Raw genomic sequence first — 17,920 nt, 5'->3', positions numbered from 1 at the left:
TAAGTTCATTTTGCTCCTCAACCCGTTTCTCTTTATGCCTGCTCATATCCACCGCCATCTTCCTTGACCTAAACAACCTTTGAAGCCTCGGTGTAAGTGGAAAATACCGCAAAACCTTTTGTAGTATTCTCTTATTCTTACCTTCATTAATCTTATACCTCGGTGAATTACATTCTAGGCAACTCTCAAGATCCTTGTTTTTTTTTCCAAGACAGCACGCAATCATTTACGCATGCATGTATTGGAATATAACCAAGCCTTAACCCCCGTATTAACTGTTTAGCCTTATGATTGGATGTCGGGAGTGTCTTGCCTGCAGGCAATGCCACTTTTATCAATTGAAGTACCGTATCAAATGATTTGTTACTCCAACGATATATTATCTTTGTGTAAAGCAACTTCACAGGAAAATCTAATTTGGAAAATTTCCCACAACATGGACACAAAGGCTGTCGTGCATCATTCAAGAGTCTATCAAAAGAATCTGGATTTTCTTCAGTCTTATCATTATGGCTAGTAGAAGGGTCCGCATCTATATCATTAGTATAATTATCTCCAAATTCTCCATGCTGTATATCTGGAATAGGATTATTCACGTGAGTTGGTGCTCTTAAATCATCAAGCAGGTCCTAGATCCCATCGAAATGACCACCTTCCTCACCAAAACCATCCTCGTCTTCATCTTCTTCACTCATCACCTCCAATTCTTCACCGTGATATACCCAACGAGTGTAACTCTTATCCATGCCATGCTCTTCCAAATCATATTTCACATCATTACAAGCTTATAATATCTATTTTTGCAAATCCGGCATGGACATAGAATTCTATCCGCCTTGTCTTTGTGAACACCGACAACGGTAATAAATTCATTAATACCATTGGTATATTGAGTGCCAAACCTATCTGGCAATTGAATCCAACTCTTATCCATATTCAATAATGAGACAGCTCTTATAAAAAAAAATGTTTAAGAAAGTTAATTTCAGCACAAATGAAATTAAATAAAAAAATTAACAAGAAAAACAAAAAGACAAGCAAATGGACATTAACATTTAACCACAAGATATTCAAGTGAACAAAGGCACTGAATAGTTTTCAGTGCTCGAACACCTATCAATCACAAAGGATATCAAACGACACCCAATCACCAGCTCACTAAGTGTGTTACCTCATCAAATTGATAATCAATCCCATCTCTCAAAACAATCAAAATGAATTTAAATAAGGCTAGATCTCCCTAATTTTTCACACATTTTACACATCGAGCTTCCTCGAAAATGAACAACTAATCGAAATCTAATGCTTAAAATCCATTTCCCTACTAAACCATATATACTAGAACATAATACAAAACAACATGACCCCTCATTCAATCAAACAAATTAAATAAAATCCAAAATCATATATGTGTAAAATAAAAGAAGTGCGTACCTGGAATAAAAAGCTTAACCTGGGATCTAACTACACCACCTTTCCAGAAAATTTTAGAAAATTAGAATCACCAAAAACAAAAGATTAAGACTTTTGATGTTTAAAATTAGACTCATGATTAACGAAAAAAAAATAGATGTTTAAAATCAAATTCTTCAACATTAGAACCACTAAACCTATGCACTTTAATTAGATGGCTAAACAAAAAAGAGAAGTGACTTACTAGTAAAGCTTGAGCACAAACTGAAAATAGAGAGTGATGGGAGAGATCGAATAGAGATGGAAAAGATAGAGATAGAGGTGAGCTGGAAGTGAGTGAGAAGGAGACGGTGGTATGTTTAGGTAAGGTTTTTTTTTTCCAGATATTTTGGCAAAAAAAAGGAGCGCATAAGGGAAAACTCATCAGGAAGACATCCAAAATAATTCTATTATAGCAACGTATTTTTTGCGCCCAATGCGTAGCGAAAGCCCCATCACTTGCAACAAAACAATAAAGTGTGGGCGAAGCTATTTAGAAAGCAGCTTACGTTCTTCTGAAAAAATATTAGCTGCGGATTTGAGCATAGCAAAAACTTATAACTATTTACTACGCCCTTCAAAGTGTCGATGATACTATTAAAATGAATTAAAAACCATTTTCATTTTACTAAAAAATATGAAATATCTTTAGCTACACTTAAAAGTGTTGCCGATACTGCCAATTTTACTTGTATCCTATGAAAGCTTAGCTACACTTAAAAGTGTTGCTAATGTATGGTATCTGTTGCACTTTCTTAGCGTTGCAAATAATTTCGTAGCAAAAGGCCCCATCTCTTGTACTGATATTATTATGAGTTCAAAGGAGCTTTTCTTTATTCCCCAGCAAATGAGATGTATAGACCTCTGAGAATAAGCAAGGAAACAAGACCCTTTGTACTAGATAGAAGAAGTTTGTGAGTACCTTCTCTGGAAAACTCTCACGAGGCTTAAGCTCGTCCACTAGGAAAGTCCTAGTAGTTTAAGGCCTTATTACATATGATCAATACAATCGCACTCTGCGAAACAAGACTAGTATAATAAATCACACATTTGTGATCTTAGTTTTCTCTCTCTCATCTTTTGCTTGAGAACAAGCAAAATGCTGTTTGGGGGTAGTTGATCAGTCCCTAAATGTGCATTTTATTACCTTTACAATGCTTCAAATATGCCCTTCTTATGCTTAATGGACAAACAACTTATAACTTTTGCTACCGTTTGCAGGATATAGACCATTTAGGACGCATATTCCTAATATATGCATTTTAGCACAAAAAGGATGGCTATTTACGCTGCTTGGGAAGATTCCAGCTTAGGAGCAAAAGTGCCAGAAAGTCAAAGTCAAAAGTCAAGTCAACTGTAACAGTCAAAGACTCAAGGACTCAATGCTAAAAATTACAGACTCAGGGACGACCTAAATCCAAATCAAGACTTATATTGTATGGGCTTAAGTCAAAAGCCCACAAGATTGTTTCTAGAAGGAAGGGCACAATTGTAAATGATGTCCTATATAAACCAAAGTTGTAGAGAAAGAACATTACCCTAGAGCTAATCTTTGGTCATTAGGAATAGATTAAATATTTTAATTTAAATTGATATTTACTTGTTTTCCATTTTTATGTTCTTCAAGCTTTAGTGTTTTCAATACAAGTTCTTAATCTTTCAATACAAGTTTTTAGTCCTTTCAATACAAGTTTTCATTCTATCTTATATACAAGTTTTCTCTACTTATCTCATATTGATTCAACCACAAACACAAGTCATACTCATTTGGCAAGTTCAAATGAGTATAACTTTGTGAGTAAGATAATCATCAAAACCAAGTTGATTCCATATTTCTTTATTGAATGTGTTGAAGATTTGAACAATTTAAGATTAGAACTAGTGTTTCCACCATTAGAACTTAACAACCATAAGAAAGATTAGAAATAGTAGAGAGAGTATAGTTTCCATCCATCAAACCCATCCTATAAACAAAGAATTGAAGATGAACATGACAACCCTCAACACCACTATTCTTATACTAACAAATATACCATATTAAAATGCAAACCACGTGGTTATAAGTGAATTCTATTACCTCATTTTTGGTGAAAATATTTGGTAGTTCTTTAAGGGTAAAAGAGAGAATAAAATGGTTACAAAACTCAATAACTAAATTGTCCACTTCCACAAAACGTGGGTAGTTATACTCAAAGCCTGCAAATCCTATTTTTTCCTTGTACAAGTAGTTTTCACTATCTAAAAAATGGCAAATAGTAGTAAATCTATAAAATAATATTCTTCAATGTTTTAAATGCAAATTTTTCTAAAACAAGCTTCCTAACCCAATTTCTTGTATGTTTAACTCCATCGACGCTATGAGCATCGATCTTGAGATCCTGGAATATTTCTATTAAACCTCGACTTGCTCCCAACATACAAGAATGTCAATGGTGCCACCATAACCCCATGTGATAAAGCTCAATACTGATGGTGCTAGCTTTGGGAATCCAGGTCCTTCAGGCATAGGAGTTACTTATAGAGACAACGAGGGTGCATTTAAACTTGTGCTCAGCAACAACTTGGGGGTAGACACAAGCAAGCTGAATGCAATGCTATTGTTATAGGTGTTGAAGTGGCTCTTGCAAGAGGATCGGATGAAATCACATTATATATATATATATATCAAGTTAGACTCTACATCAGCAGTAGATGTTTTTCATACATGCAATGTCCCTTGGCAGCTCAAGGCGAGATGGAATAACTGTGTACATACACAACTTCCAGTCACTAAAGCTTACTTTGATTTGGAGGGAGGCAAAATGTTTCAGCAGATCTGACAACAAAGAATGACGTGAGTCTTTTGAACAACCAAAACATGATATATGAGGGCCGACCTACATGGTCACACACAAGTGAGAGTCTCCGTATGGGTACTGCAATAGTATGAACTTTTGGGGAGGAATCAAGAATGTAATGTAACTCTTCTCAAAACAAATGTACATTCTTTCTTTTTTAATACATCTTTAAACTTACCAAGTCAAAATAAACCATGCATACCTTGATACCTAAAAGGCACTTGAAAGAAGAGTTTATAAATTGTGACATATTATTTGGACATATAAGATTTCACAGAGAAGATGACATTTTGGAATACGTATATTTGAGTTTAATGAAATATGAGTAAAATAACTTTACACCAAATGAAATGATCTTGTTGGTGTTTTTAAATATCATTAAAACATTTCATTTCTTGAATATTAAAATTGTGCAATTAATTCTTGAGAATAAAAATTGATTTTGTTGACTAGTAAAACTAGCCGTCATTTAGCTGTTAGAAAATTTATTTGTGATAAATTTACTAGTTGTTATAGCTGTTGGAGGTGATAAGCACCCAAAAGTGTAGTTTAAACCCTTTAATAGTACTCTATTTAGGCCAATTATATTAATAATAAATAAGAGTTAGTAATATTGACCGGAGGTGACCAGACAAAGAGAGAATCATCTTGATAGATTGGTTATAGAGGAAGAGGAGGTGACTGGAGAAGAAAATCTCAAAGATAAGGTTGTTGATTACTATTCGAAATTATATACCGAACCATACCCCGTTAGACCTTTTGTTGATAATCTTGAAGTGGTTCATATTTCGGACGTAGAAAGAGATGCTTTAGAGGATGACATTATAGAGGAGGAGGTTTGGGAAGCCATAAAAAGTCTGAAAAGTGATAGATCTCGGGGTCTGGATGGCTTTCCCATTGAATTCTTTAGAAAAGTTTGGGATGTGGTGCATATTGACTTTATGGAGATGGTAAAAGATTTTCAAGAGACTAGCTTTTTAGCTCATAGTCTTAACAACACTTTTGTGAAACTCATCCTTAAAAAGAAAGGCGTCGAAAATATTGGTGATTTGCTACCTATTAGTCTTATTGGGAGTGCCTATAACATAATATCTAAGGTTCTTTCGATTCGGCTAAAGAAAGTGTTATCTCGGGTGATTGCGCAAGAACAATGGGCATTTGTTTTTGGGCGACAAATTTTGGATGGTGTACGTGTTGATAGCAAATGAGGCAATTGATTATAGGATTACGAAAAAAGATCTTGGGATTGTGTGCAAGATAGATTTGACCAAGGCATATGATCATGTTAATTGGAACTTTCTTGATTATATCATGAAACGCATGGGTTTTGGAGTGCATTGGAAGAGTTGGGTGAAAAGGTGCGTCTCGTCAGCTTCCTTTTCTATTCTCATTAATGGGTCCCCGATTGGTTTTTTTAGGAGCTCCAGAGGTTTTAGACAAGGATATCCATTATCTCTTCTCCTGTTCCTTCTAGTTGTGGAAGTTTTTGGTAGGATGATTGACAAAGCGAATCAGTTGGGGGCTATTGAGGGTTTTAGAGTTGGTCAAGGGCAGGTTTTAGTGTCTCATCTCCAGTTTATGGATGATACAGTGGTTTTTCTGGGGCGCGATTTGGATCAGCTTAGATTTCTTAGAGGTCTCTTGTGTTGTTTTGAAGTTGTGTCTGGTTTTCAGGTTAACATGGGTAAGAGCACGATTTATGGCGTTGGTCAGAGGGACAATCTGAATCATCTTGCTTCCTCTATAGATTGTGTGGTGGGCACCTTGCCTACGAGGTACTTGGGTCTTCCTTTGGGTGTGAAGTATAGGTCTAAAGCTATTTAGGATAATGTGATGGAGAGATTTAGTAATAAAGTAGCGGGGTGGACGGGGCGCTTCTTGTCTTATGCTGATAGGATCATACACTACACCAAAACAGGATATTAGTAACGCTCCAATTTTTTGCTTAGTAACGGTTTTAGAGTGTAACTAGGTTCCTAACGTTTTATAAGCGTTACAATTATATATAAAGTGTTATGTTAATTTTGCCAAATATGAGAATTAATTTGTTACGTTTTTAAATGGTTTGTTTGGACCAAAAAACGTAAATAAATCGTGAATATTAAATATAATATTAAAATAATAGCTAAATTAGAATTTAAGATTTCTAAATAAAAATTTTCAGTATTTCTAAATAAAATTTTTCGGTATTTCTAAATAAAAATTTTCGGTGAGAGGAAAGAATTTTCGGTGAGAGGAAAAGACCAAAATTATCGCGCTCTTCTCCCCTATTTAAGATTACTAATGAACAGCTTTATATTGTATGCTCTTTTCATCGCCTCTCTCGTTCAACAAGTTCATCATTCAACAAGTTTTGGGTGTCAGCACCGGTCGCCACTGCGCTATTAGGTAACGTACTTCCTTCGCCTTCTTCTTCTATGATTTTCTATGTTTCATCATCTCATATCTCTTTTTCAATTTTTCACACTACTACTAGGTGATATCACAACTGAAATTAACTTGGGTGTTGGTTGGCTACAATTATAACCAAAGGTGCGATTTTTATTACTTGTGTTATTCATTAAAAAATTCGATTTTTGTGGTTTGATTTTGCTCTTCTATATGTAATTAGTAATTACTTATTTTAGTTATGTTATGATTTATATTTTTCCTGGTTTGTGGATTGTTAGATTAATATTCATGTTTGAAAACACACACACGGTCTGTATAATGAATACCACCAGTCCTGTTGATGACAAATTTCTGAATAAAAGGGAATCATCTGTTAGTTATCTCCCCTTCACCGGTTGAATGATCCTAACACTGGGTCAATATCTTAGCTCTGTCTTGAGTGATTAACAAGGTATGCTCGAATCGAAATGATGACTCCCATCCGATGTAACAATCGTCCGCTTATCATCTCACATAACAGATTAAAAAGCTACCCATTGTCAGCATTGGTTTGTGGATTGTTAGATTGTTAGCAGTGGCGGAGCTATGGGGGCAGGGTACACCCTAGCTCACCCTGGATTTTAGCAGAAAAATCAGTGTTATTTTTAGAGAGTACTAACTTTACTTATTTACTTTGTTTGGAGTACTCCTTTCCATATATTCAGCCCCGAAAAAGCAGTGATTTGAAAAACAAACCCAGTTTCACCCCTCCATAACTTCCCTCACTTATAGATAAGATAATTTTCATTTTCAGCAAAAAATTTAATGGCGTATATTGTGTTTGAGGGAGTAATTTGGTAGTGAATTAAAAAGGAACCCAAATGCTTCTCTAATCTAATATAATTCCATTTCTTTAATTCAAACTCCCTAAACTCAATCAAACTTTACATTGAAATCCAGAAAACCAGTAGGCATGTTTTAGAAATATTTTTTTCAACCAATCTCTCTCTTTTCTATGGAGTGACAACTGAATAAAAGAAAGAAAAAGATTGGATTGTGGAAATATTAATGAGAGGGGAGAATCAACAAACAAAGTGGTAGGTTATATAAGTATTTTTCGTTTTATTTTGGTGGAACTCTCATTAACATCTCTGTATTTATTATTTCCATCTTATTCATCTCTCTCAAAATTTTGAAATAATGGCGATAACTTGATTAAAAAGAGGTTGCCTTCGAAATTGAGAAATGTGACCTTTGGATCTTTGGAAATTGAAAATTTTAACTAATGGTTGGATCTTCTGTGGTCATAGACACACCTTTAATTTCGGGGTTAATTGAGTTTATCATAAGAAGAGATCGAAATGCAAAATTAGAAAGAACTTTCAAACAAAATAATTTCTTTGAAAAACAGAAAACAAAGATACGATGGAGAGACAGCAGAACGACGAGCTCTCTAATTTTTTGGCATTTTTTCATATTATTTTTGTATTCTTGTTCGTCTAATAGATGTGGTCTCTACGTAGATCGAACTAGCTAATCGTGATGCACACCATCCGACTCTAAACTGAGATAACTAGTAGCTGTGTGTCTATGAATTGTGTTTCTACTTTCCTACAAGCTATCTGTTTACAAAGTTGTAGCATTCATTGGCTCACCCTGGAACAAAATCCTGGCTCCGCCACTGATTGTTAGTAGTATCTAACTCCCTTTTTTTTTTAGTTTGATAGCGTGGATAGGGTTTTCTAGAGTTCATGCTGGAATGGGTTGAAATATTTAAACAAAGAATAACCTATGTCTTGTTTCTGGTAACTGTGGGTTTTAATAGATAAAATCTGAACTGGCACACAAAGTATCTCTTTTTGAAATTCATACTCATATTTGAAGCAAGTTCAAAATTTTCAAACTTGTATCGAAGTGATTTGACAGTCCGCATCCTATTGGCTGAGCCTTTGGAATAAAATTTACAATGAACTACATGAGTTTGTATATATGTGCAAACCGATAGCATATATTTATATTTTTTTAAGACTGAATTTCAGGCAATTATCTTGAGTAGAGTACGCGTGTTGGGGGGAATGAGAAGTCTTTTATTTTGTCTTGCATTTTGTGCTTATATGTTATAATGCCTTCAAAGTAAAGCGTTTGAAATCAGTCCACACTTAATCCTTCCAGTGCCAAGTAGTTCGTATCTAATTGTGTTTACCAATTGAAGTACATCTGTTCATGTTTAGCAATTTAATGGTTAAAATGTAGGCACCGTTTAGCTTGTTTACCGAGATAGTTCAATATTTATAGAACATTATGCATCAAATTTTCATAAACAGATAGTGCTAAAAGCCAGGCTAGTAGGAAATGACATTGACCCTATCACTTGTTCCTTGTGTTTTACTTGATGTGCTACTTGCGTAATGTCTCAACCGATTCCAAAAAGATTGGATGAATGGAAATGACAGACTTGGGAGTGTGTATAGGCAGGGGTTTCGATTTTATTCTATTAAGCTAGTGGCAAAGACTAAACGTCGACCACGTGTCCTTGCCCATATAACAAATGTCGAAATAGGAAAAGGTTTGCGTGATGATATAGTTAGAAAACATTTGATTCATAACGGTATAGAATCAACATATCAATCAACATATCGTGTATGGGTTTTACATGGTGAGAACCCATATAAGGATGGAATGGTAAACCTAGTTGAAGAAGAAAATAGTGAGGAAGGACTAGGGATAGGGAATTTTGTTGATGTTGCTTATGGCATGCATGAAGAATTAGTGGGTGATTTGAGTGGAGGCGATGGAAGTCAAGCCGAAGATGTTGAACCACCTATTGTTCTAGAACCTGATTTGGGTAAGAGGTACAATGAATATAAGAAAAAAGCAGAAGAAAAATTATACCCCTCATGTGAGGCTCCTGTCACAACCCTTTCAGCAGTTGTGGACCTCCATAACTTGAAGAAGCAGTATAATTGGTCGGGAAATAGTGTGACCGCACTTTTTTCTATGTTGAAAACGTGGTTGCCAGATGGAAACACTTTACCTTCTAAGTATCCTACAATGAAGGCAATGTTGAAAGATCTAGGAATGAAAGCTGAGTGCATAGATGCATGTGAAAATAATCGTATGCTATATTATAAGATCGGTCGACCTAACAAAGCAGTGTCCTCAATGTGAAACGCCTAGGTACAAAGTAAAGGAGGGGAAATCGGGAAAGAAAGAAACAAAGAGGCGAGAAAAGTATTGAGACATTTCCCTTTGATTCCTAGACTTAAAAGGTTGTACACTATATCATGGATAGCACGTGAAATGACGTGGCATAGTAGAGCGACACCTTCTTGGAATTATATGAGGCATCCAATCGACTCGCTTCAGTGGAAGACATGTAAAGATGATTAGCCAGATTTTGCTAAGGAAGGGCGTAATGTTTGGCTTGGAATTGCAACTGATGGATTCAATCCACGTGGTGTTCAATCCACTAGTTATAGTTGTTGGCCTGTTTTCATGGTGCCTTATAATCTGCCACCGTCTTTGTGCATGAAATCTGAGTTCCATATGATGTCGTTGTTAATACCTGGGCCGAAGGCACCGAGTCAAAACATCAATGTATTCCTTAGACCACTAGTTGATGAGTTACAACAGTTATGGAAAGAAGGGGTGGCGACTTATGACATGCACAAAAAAGAGCATTTTACTTTGAGGGCTATGTTGATGTGGGGCATTCATGATTTACCAGCGTATGGCAATTTATCAGGCTGTGTAACACATGGTTACAAAGCCTGTCCTATTTGTGGTGATGAAACTCCGTCTATGCATCTTCGGAATGCAAGGAAGATCGTTTATACAAATTACCGGATGTTTCTTAAATCTGATCACCCATTTAGGCAAGGCAAGTACTTAGGAGTTAAGACAAAAGAGTTAAACCCTCCTCCGCCAAGGTTAAAAGGAGAAGTAATTGAGAAAATGTTAAGTCGTGTCCATTATGTACCTGGGAAAGTATTAAAAGGTACCAAACAGAGTATAGATGATGTGGATGTGGTTGTTATTGGAGATGATGAAGATGATGAAGATTATGAAGTTACTAAAGCATGGTATAAGAGGTCTATTCTCTTTGAACTGGAATATTGGCCGAAGCATAAAATTCGACATGTTATTGATGTGATGCACGATGAGAAGAACGTGGCAGAACACATAATAAATGCGATTCTTGACAAGAAAGATAAAACAAAGGATACAGTTCAGGCACGAGAGGATTTGAAGAAAATGGGGATTCATAGTGGTCAATGGATGCAAACAGACCCAATCACAGGGAGATATGTTAAACCAAATGCCCCATTTGTCTTGAATAAAGATGAGAAGCTTGAGTTCTGCATAATTTTGAAGAATTTGAAGCTTCCTACAGGTTTTTCACCGAACTTAAAAAACATTGTCACTTTGAGTCCTCCTGGTTTGCTTACAATGAAATCACATGACTATCACGTGATTATGTGTTACTTGCTTCCAGTTTTGCTTCAGCACGCTTTTCCAAAACACCGCGATTTGTGTAGAGCTATTCATCAGATTAGCTTATTTTTTAATCTTCTATGTTCGAAAGTCTTAATCCGAAAGGAAATCCAAGATGCCAAATACATGGTTGTAGAGGCATTGTGTGTATTGGAAAAGTATTTTCCAACCACTTTCTTTGATATCAGCATCCACCTCTTGGTGCATTTGGCTGATGAAGGGCTAATTTGTGGACCTGTGTATCCTAGGTGGATGTTTCCATTTGAACAGTATGTAAAATGCCTTTACTTTTATTTCTTATTTAGTGGCAATTATTATCGACGACACTACAAAGTACAATTTTGGTTTTGTTTATTTTAATAGGGCAATGAAGGAGTGTAAAAATATTCCGAGCAATAAACGTTATGTTGAAGGCTCCATTGCGGAGTCCTATATTGTTTCTGAGTCTGTTAGGTATGCTATGGAGTACATGCCAAATTCTCGGGATGGAAATCACAAAGCTACTCGTGAGGCGTTTCTAGATGAAGATGGAGAGTATAGTGATGAGGGGCCTATACTTGAGGGTAAAACTGTGATCCTAGGCAAGGAACAATGGATACAAATCCGTAGGTGGGTTCTTTTTCGACTCGACATCGAAAAGCTTGATGGACATTACAGGTTTGATTGTTTTTGATAGATTTGACTCAAACATTTACTAGTCTAAAAAGTCGTAATAAATAGTTATGTCAAACTGTATAAACAAATTGTAGTGAATATCGTGCCTTGCAAGCAACTGCACGTGCCATAAGAAAAGGGGTAGCAAAGACAGAAGTGGAGATACAGATTGAGTTTATTGTGTGGTTATATGACAAGGTATTGTTTTATATATAATTTAGTTTAGTAGGATATTACAATTAGTATTTTAATTTTATCTTTCTAATTGTCGTTTTTTTTTACTTCACAGTTGTTGGTTGCAAAAGACACAAATTGTGACTTATGGCGATTTGTCCAAGGACCATTGTTCAAAGCTAAAACATATAAAAAGTACCGTGTTAATGGTTTTGTGTTATCTACTAGGTCGCATGACGAAACAGTTTCCACACAAGATAGTGGTGTTTGCATGAAAGCAATCACTACGTTTACGTCGAGTAGGAAAGACAAAATTCCCATTGATGCATCGACTAAGTGGTATGGGGTTATCGAACAGATAATAGAGTTGGACTATACGACCTTCCAGCATGTTGTCTTTTACTGCAATTGGGTGAGGGTGGAGGACAAGACCAATGGTTGTAAACTTTGTCCAGATTCTAATTTGGTGATGGTTAATCTCAATAGGCTAAAGAGTGTTGATCAATACTTTGTTAAGCCGGTGATTCTTGCTTCTGAGGCTAGTCAGGTGTTTTACTCGGAGGATTTGAGAAATCCTAACTGGTGGGTAGTCATAAATTCGCCTAGGCGATTGACAAGTCGAGTTGATGAACTAGATGCACCAACTGACTTCCAATCTATTCTTGAGGACCAACCTAATTTGCAGCCGTTGATGGAAAGTCTAACCTAATTGTAATAGTTGCACTATCATATTGTGAGATTTTTAGTTGCATGCGAACTTCTCATTTTCTACTTTTAGATATATAAACTCTTTCTATTTTGAAGTTTGTCTGTGCAGTTGGGTGAAAGGTGTGTTTGAGTTGTTTTTTATCTTTTTTTTTAATCAAGCACTACTAAAAAAAGGGCTTTTAATGACAGCTAAAAATTGTTATGAAAAATTTATATTTACGTATTTTTGGGTGAAAAATTAGCCGTCATTACTGGGGGTGTCATAAAAAATCAATAAAAACTGTCATAAAATTTATGACAGTTATATTAAAACTGTCATATCATGTATTTTTTTTTATGTCCAAAATCAGTTCCAAGTGTCATGAAAGCGTGAGATATCTTGACAGTTTTTTGTGGAGCCGTTGTAATGTATGGAGAAGAAGCGTCATGATATCATCTGTGAATATGATGGTTTGCTCAAAAGCGTCAAGAAAATTGTATTATTTTTCAAAAAAAAAAAAAAAAAACTACAATAAAACTTTTCGTTTTCTTTATTGTACAACAACATATCAGTATACACCATTCTAAAATGCTTATACATGATAATTCCCAAACCCGGAAATTAATTTGCATCTCCCAAAAAATGCTAACTAAACCCCCTTCTAACAACATGAATCTGCATTGGCCCATCCTCTTTCAGTCATCCATCCAACCAATGTGTAAACTTGCCTAAAATAACCCGAGTAAAGACATAAAAGTTGAATTAGCGCTTGAAAATAAATTGAAAATGAAAGAAACAACCTACAGAAAAATGAAGCTAGCTGACAGACTAATCCTAGTGAATGAGCGGGCAATTTAGTACAATATAACATACTAACCATTACAAAAGAAAAACATTTACTCGTTCAGATGCTAACAACTTATTTTAATCTAACAAGGTGTTAAATAATGCCACTATGTAATCAAGGATTCCAGTTGCACCACAGAAATTAAAGCCCCTCGCACACACGCGGATGCTACTTAACTGGTGTGTGTCCTTCACCTTTGAGAACTCTCAATCAGATGACCAACACCTTATTTGCAAGATCATCTAATATTGGAAGCAATGAGACAACATAATGGGAAGATATAAAAATAACATTATTAAGGAAATAACTTTTAACAAAAGGGGTTTGATTGTTTAGGTAGGGTACACCTAAATTAACTCTGCATTCCAAGAGGACTGTATCATTATATGTATGTAAAGACTTAATACAACAAAGTTCTATTGGATTCAAGTTATCAGATGCTGGCATAATTCCATTGTAGCTAGTGCCCAGTAATTAGTTAGGCAGAAACAAGTGCATCAAGTACTGAATGAAGGTTTATCGACTAGACTAGTTATGATCTACCATCATCTATCATTTTTGCAAGCAACAAAATATATAAGTAACAAGAAACACAGTAGAAAAGGTGAATCCGACCGGTATATCTAAGTAAATGGGTCATGAAAAAGTTTGGAATAATGGGTGACAATCACAACATTTGAAAATTAACATACACTCATTATAAAATAAAAGTAAACGCGTTGACGAAGAATCAACAAGCTAGAACAAATAACTAACCTTTGGTATCACCAAACCACTACCATTATTTAGAACCCTAGGCTAACCAAGTAAAGCTTCACATAATGATAACAAGCTACAGTCCCAAATTCATCAAGAGCATTTGATAGATTGAAGTCCTACACAATCCATCAAGTAAATGTAAATCCTATGTTAGGACCTGCTCCATGAACAACCTCACTACCTTGTTGAAATTCACAATCAACTAAGAACAAAAAACTACCAAGGACTTGTTACCGGAATTCACAAAATACTAAACAGAAATTTTTCTAAAGTCACTACAATTTCTCATTGTCTCTAACAAAAAGTAACTAGAGTTCAAGAATATTTTTGAATGAATCTAGTTCAAAAAAAGAATTACAATGCACCATTTTAACATTTTTCTATTATAATAAGTACCAAATACAATATCGTCATTAATACGGTCAATATTCACAAAAAAAATTCATATTTACTTACTTGGTATGCCTTTGATATTTCTAGATCAAACAGATGGTGTTGGGACTTGGTAGGCAAGAACCTGGAAACTGAAAATGGCATTCATAGTGAGTGACTTGAGGCTGGCTAACCACAGGCTCTTTTATTCATGAAAATGTAGCTTAGTGCTTACCGCCTAAGCAAAGACGTTGTTGCTGAAAAAACTAATGCTGACAACACTAAAGGCTAAAAAGAGTCACGCTCATCAATAGCACTTGCAACATGGAGTAAGATATCAACCTTAATTATCAAAGAGAACACCTGCCACAAAGAAGTAACATTATTGCCTCATGTAGTTTGGTACAAATCAGAAAAAGAAAAGAAACCGAAGGTCCTTATCTAGACAAGCTAAGATGACAATTGACCTACTTAGACATGATAAGGGAAAAACTCTCTCGGAAAATGGAGTTGCATATTGGTATCAAGTGCCTGCAATGAGAAAATCATTATAGGGCATGTAGTTTCAAGCTTCCAGCATGCAGCACAAAAATAAAGTTCATAAGTAATATATTATATGTATCCAAAATGGTATAGTTGGAACATCTGTTGTAAGTAGCTTAATAATATTTCTGAAATAAGCTGACTAAACTAACCACATAGAAATACAATTACATGAACACAACTGAATTGTTAGAACTTAATTAATAAGATTAGTAAGAGCGTATATAAATTTTTTTAACAAATGACCTAATTAGCATAAGTGAGATTTACCCACAATTCTTTTACAGAATTAAGCGGGAACTAGCAAAAATCAAAATACCCAATAGTACGTACTTATTAGAAGTGATTCCAAGAAAAAAAGTTCAAAAGAAACAAAAAAATAGCGTTGCTTACAAATTAAAAGAAAATCAAAGAAATTAAGAATCCAATAGAATCAACACAGTAGTAGTCAATTATTATTACAGACCGACATCATGCAAGCACCTTATATTCCCCAACCCACTTTCAGAAAAACATACAGAAACAACACAATAGTTCATTATTATTCTATACGATAAATACTTGCACAATAATTATTTTTCAATCAAAATGTTTAAATTGGGGGAAACCAAATTCAAAAGAGGCAACTTTTTTCGTTAAAACATCAAACAATATTGAAAAGAACGATATATATAAAAGAATCTTACTGTCTCCAAAACGTTCAGTAAAAATCGGATCCTTCTTAGCAAAATTCTGACTCCTCAAATATATAGTGCAAAAATGAAATTTTCTTCTCAAAATGTGCAACGAAATTATGCTCCCATGAGTTTCAAAACAAGTTTACTAGTTGAGGAGATCTCCTAGTGGCTTAGGAAGCAATTTCGAGCATGGAAGAGAGAAAGAGATACGGAAGAGGAGGCTTGGCTAGGGTTGAGGGAGAGACAGAGAGAGAATGGAAGAGGAGGAGAAAAATTAGTTTCAAGAACAGATGTATGGTTCGTGTGTGCGTGGTCACTTAATTATATTCTTTTCTTTTTATGTTTTTATTTCTTCTATGGTGAGAGTGTGAAACGGTGAGACCTGATGATGCTACCTGGGCTTGATTCCCAAAACCAAACAACTCACAGGGTCCAAAAGATACCCCCTTCTAGTGACGGTTAACCTAACGCTGCGTCATAAATTTTCTTGACACCTGTCTTAATGATGTCATAAATTAGGCAAAGTCGTCATAACAAAAAAGTCCAACTTGACTGTTTTAGGAAATCCGTCATAAAGTCATCATATTTTCTTGATGCTTCTTCCATATGAGACACAAAGTTGCAACAACCGTCATAAAAATTTCACTGGGATACTTATCTTGACAGTTTTCAACAAAACCATCAAGATAAAAAAATAATAGCCGTCATAATATGTCTTTTTTTTAGTAGTGAAGAATAGTCTCTATAAATGTATACTTTTGAACTTTGTCATTTTTTTGTGGTATCCTAATTTTACCTATTTGTTCTAACATTTTTTTGTCATATAGTAGGCTATTTAATAATGGCACTAGGTTAATCTCAATCTATTGCTTCCCAGCCATCGAGTTCAGTCCCACTTCCATCTCATAATTCAACTTCAGACTCTCACACATCTCAGACTCTCACACCAAGTTACCTATAGAGTTCGATGAGGATGGCGTCGCTGTGGGTCCTAACCATGCCAAATGGAATACCCAGGTTGGTATTTATGTTCGATCTCGTATTCCAATTCATTACAAGGATTGGAGGAAAATAGATGGAAGCTTCAAGGATAATGTCTGGAATAAATTAATGGTAAGATTTACATGTACTTTAATTTCGATGATAGCATCCATTATTCTTGAATATTAATATGTTTTTCAAATCCTATATCTACATGTTGTCCAGCCCTATGTATGGAAATTTACTTAATATGAAATAAACAAAAGTCACTTTGTTCATGTAGGAAGAATTTGAGCCTAATATTCCCCAAGCAATGGCACGCCGAGAAGTTGAAAAGGACTTTTCCCAAAAGTTTAGATCAGCAAAGTATGCCCTGCGGAAAGAAATTTTGCGTAAGTGCGGGAGTGTGGAAGAAGCTATTGCAGCATGCCTAGATGGTAAGGACCCAAATCATTGGGCTGTGTTTGTTAGAAATGAGAGTACCGCTGAAGTGAGAGCTAGAAACGCAAAGAATGCAGAGAATGCCAAAAAGAATATATATCGACATACTAATGGGCGGGACACATATGCCCATAAACTGGATAAAATGGTAGGTGTCTATTCTTGCACTAACGATTTCTTATCACGTTATGCTAACAACTATTAAGGATTTTTTTTTGTAGGATAAAGAAGATCCTAGCAGAAAACATGGACGGGTAGATAGTTGGAAAAAAGGACATGAGCGTCGTGATGGAACTATATTAGCGAGTGCTCGGACCCATTATGTAAGTTTTAATAACATTGAAGCTTGAACTTACCTGTGTGTTGGTATTGTATATAGACTATGTTGCATATTGTATTACTCATATCGGTGGTTAATATTGTAGGAACAAGTAGAGGCTTCTCATAAAAGAAGAAAAGAAGCAAGCACGGGTGGTGAGGGCAGTGTAATGGAAGTAGACTTCGATAATGATGAGTTGTCTGAAGTCTTTGGGCCCGACAAAGGGAGTAGAACTCCTAGAATTAGCTCCAACAAGTCTAAGAAGCAATTGCAACGTCACAGTATTGCCAAGGCATTATTCCAAAGAAGCAA

The 17,920-nt window shown here is 35.4% G+C and overlaps 3 protein-coding genes and 1 long non-coding RNA gene across 6 annotated transcripts; 3 read left to right on the top strand and 1 right to left on the bottom strand.

Moving 5' to 3' along the window:
• Nucleotides 1-5,471: 5,471 nt before the first annotated feature.
• On the top strand, nt 5,472-6,113 carry LOC147510930 (uncharacterized). The gene is made up of 3 exons (XM_086598291.1): nt 5,472-5,647; nt 5,708-5,843; nt 5,964-6,113. The coding sequence occupies exons 1-3, from the start codon at nt 5,472-5,474 to the stop codon at nt 6,111-6,113; spliced, it is 462 nt and encodes a 153-aa protein (XP_086454417.1).
• Nucleotides 6,114-10,208: 4,095 nt separating this feature from the next.
• On the top strand, nt 10,209-12,690 carry LOC147510929 (uncharacterized). The gene is made up of 4 exons (XM_086598290.1): nt 10,209-11,422; nt 11,517-11,810; nt 11,903-12,005; nt 12,097-12,690. Exons 1-4 carry the CDS (start codon nt 10,209-10,211, stop codon nt 12,688-12,690), a joined length of 2,205 nt encoding a protein of 734 aa, XP_086454416.1.
• A 592-nt stretch (nt 12,691-13,282) lies between these two features.
• LOC147510928 (uncharacterized) lies at nt 13,283-15,942 on the bottom strand. 3 transcript variants are annotated; one of them, XR_015216901.1, is made up of 5 exons: nt 15,877-15,942; nt 15,119-15,178; nt 14,883-15,010; nt 14,732-14,799; nt 14,288-14,391 (listed from the first exon to the last, which is right to left on the bottom strand). It is a non-coding gene; the product is annotated as an uncharacterized LOC147510928 (long non-coding RNA). The 3 variants fall into 3 exon arrangements; XR_015216899.1 differs by lacking the exon at nt 14,288-14,391 and adding an exon at nt 13,283-13,397 and having other exon boundaries at nt 14,732-15,010; XR_015216900.1 differs by having other exon boundaries at nt 14,732-15,010.
• An 878-nt stretch (nt 15,943-16,820) lies between these two features.
• Nucleotides 16,821-17,707, top strand: LOC147510927 (uncharacterized). Its single transcript, XM_086599352.1, has 3 exons — nt 16,821-16,980; nt 17,132-17,437; nt 17,511-17,707. Exons 1-3 carry the CDS (start codon nt 16,978-16,980, stop codon nt 17,637-17,639), a joined length of 438 nt encoding a protein of 145 aa, XP_086455478.1. The 5' UTR covers nt 16,821-16,977; the 3' UTR covers nt 17,640-17,707.
• Nucleotides 17,708-17,920: the final 213 nt, after the last annotated feature.

The sequence above is a fragment of the Coptis chinensis genome, chromosome 3, assembly GCF_015680905.1.
Source record: "Coptis chinensis isolate HL-2020 chromosome 3, ASM1568090v1, whole genome shotgun sequence".
In the NCBI taxonomy this organism is placed as follows: domain Eukaryota; kingdom Viridiplantae; phylum Streptophyta; class Magnoliopsida; order Ranunculales; family Ranunculaceae; genus Coptis; species Coptis chinensis.
Note: the sequence above shows the minus strand (reverse complement) of the source record. Positions and strands in the feature narration are given on the sequence as shown.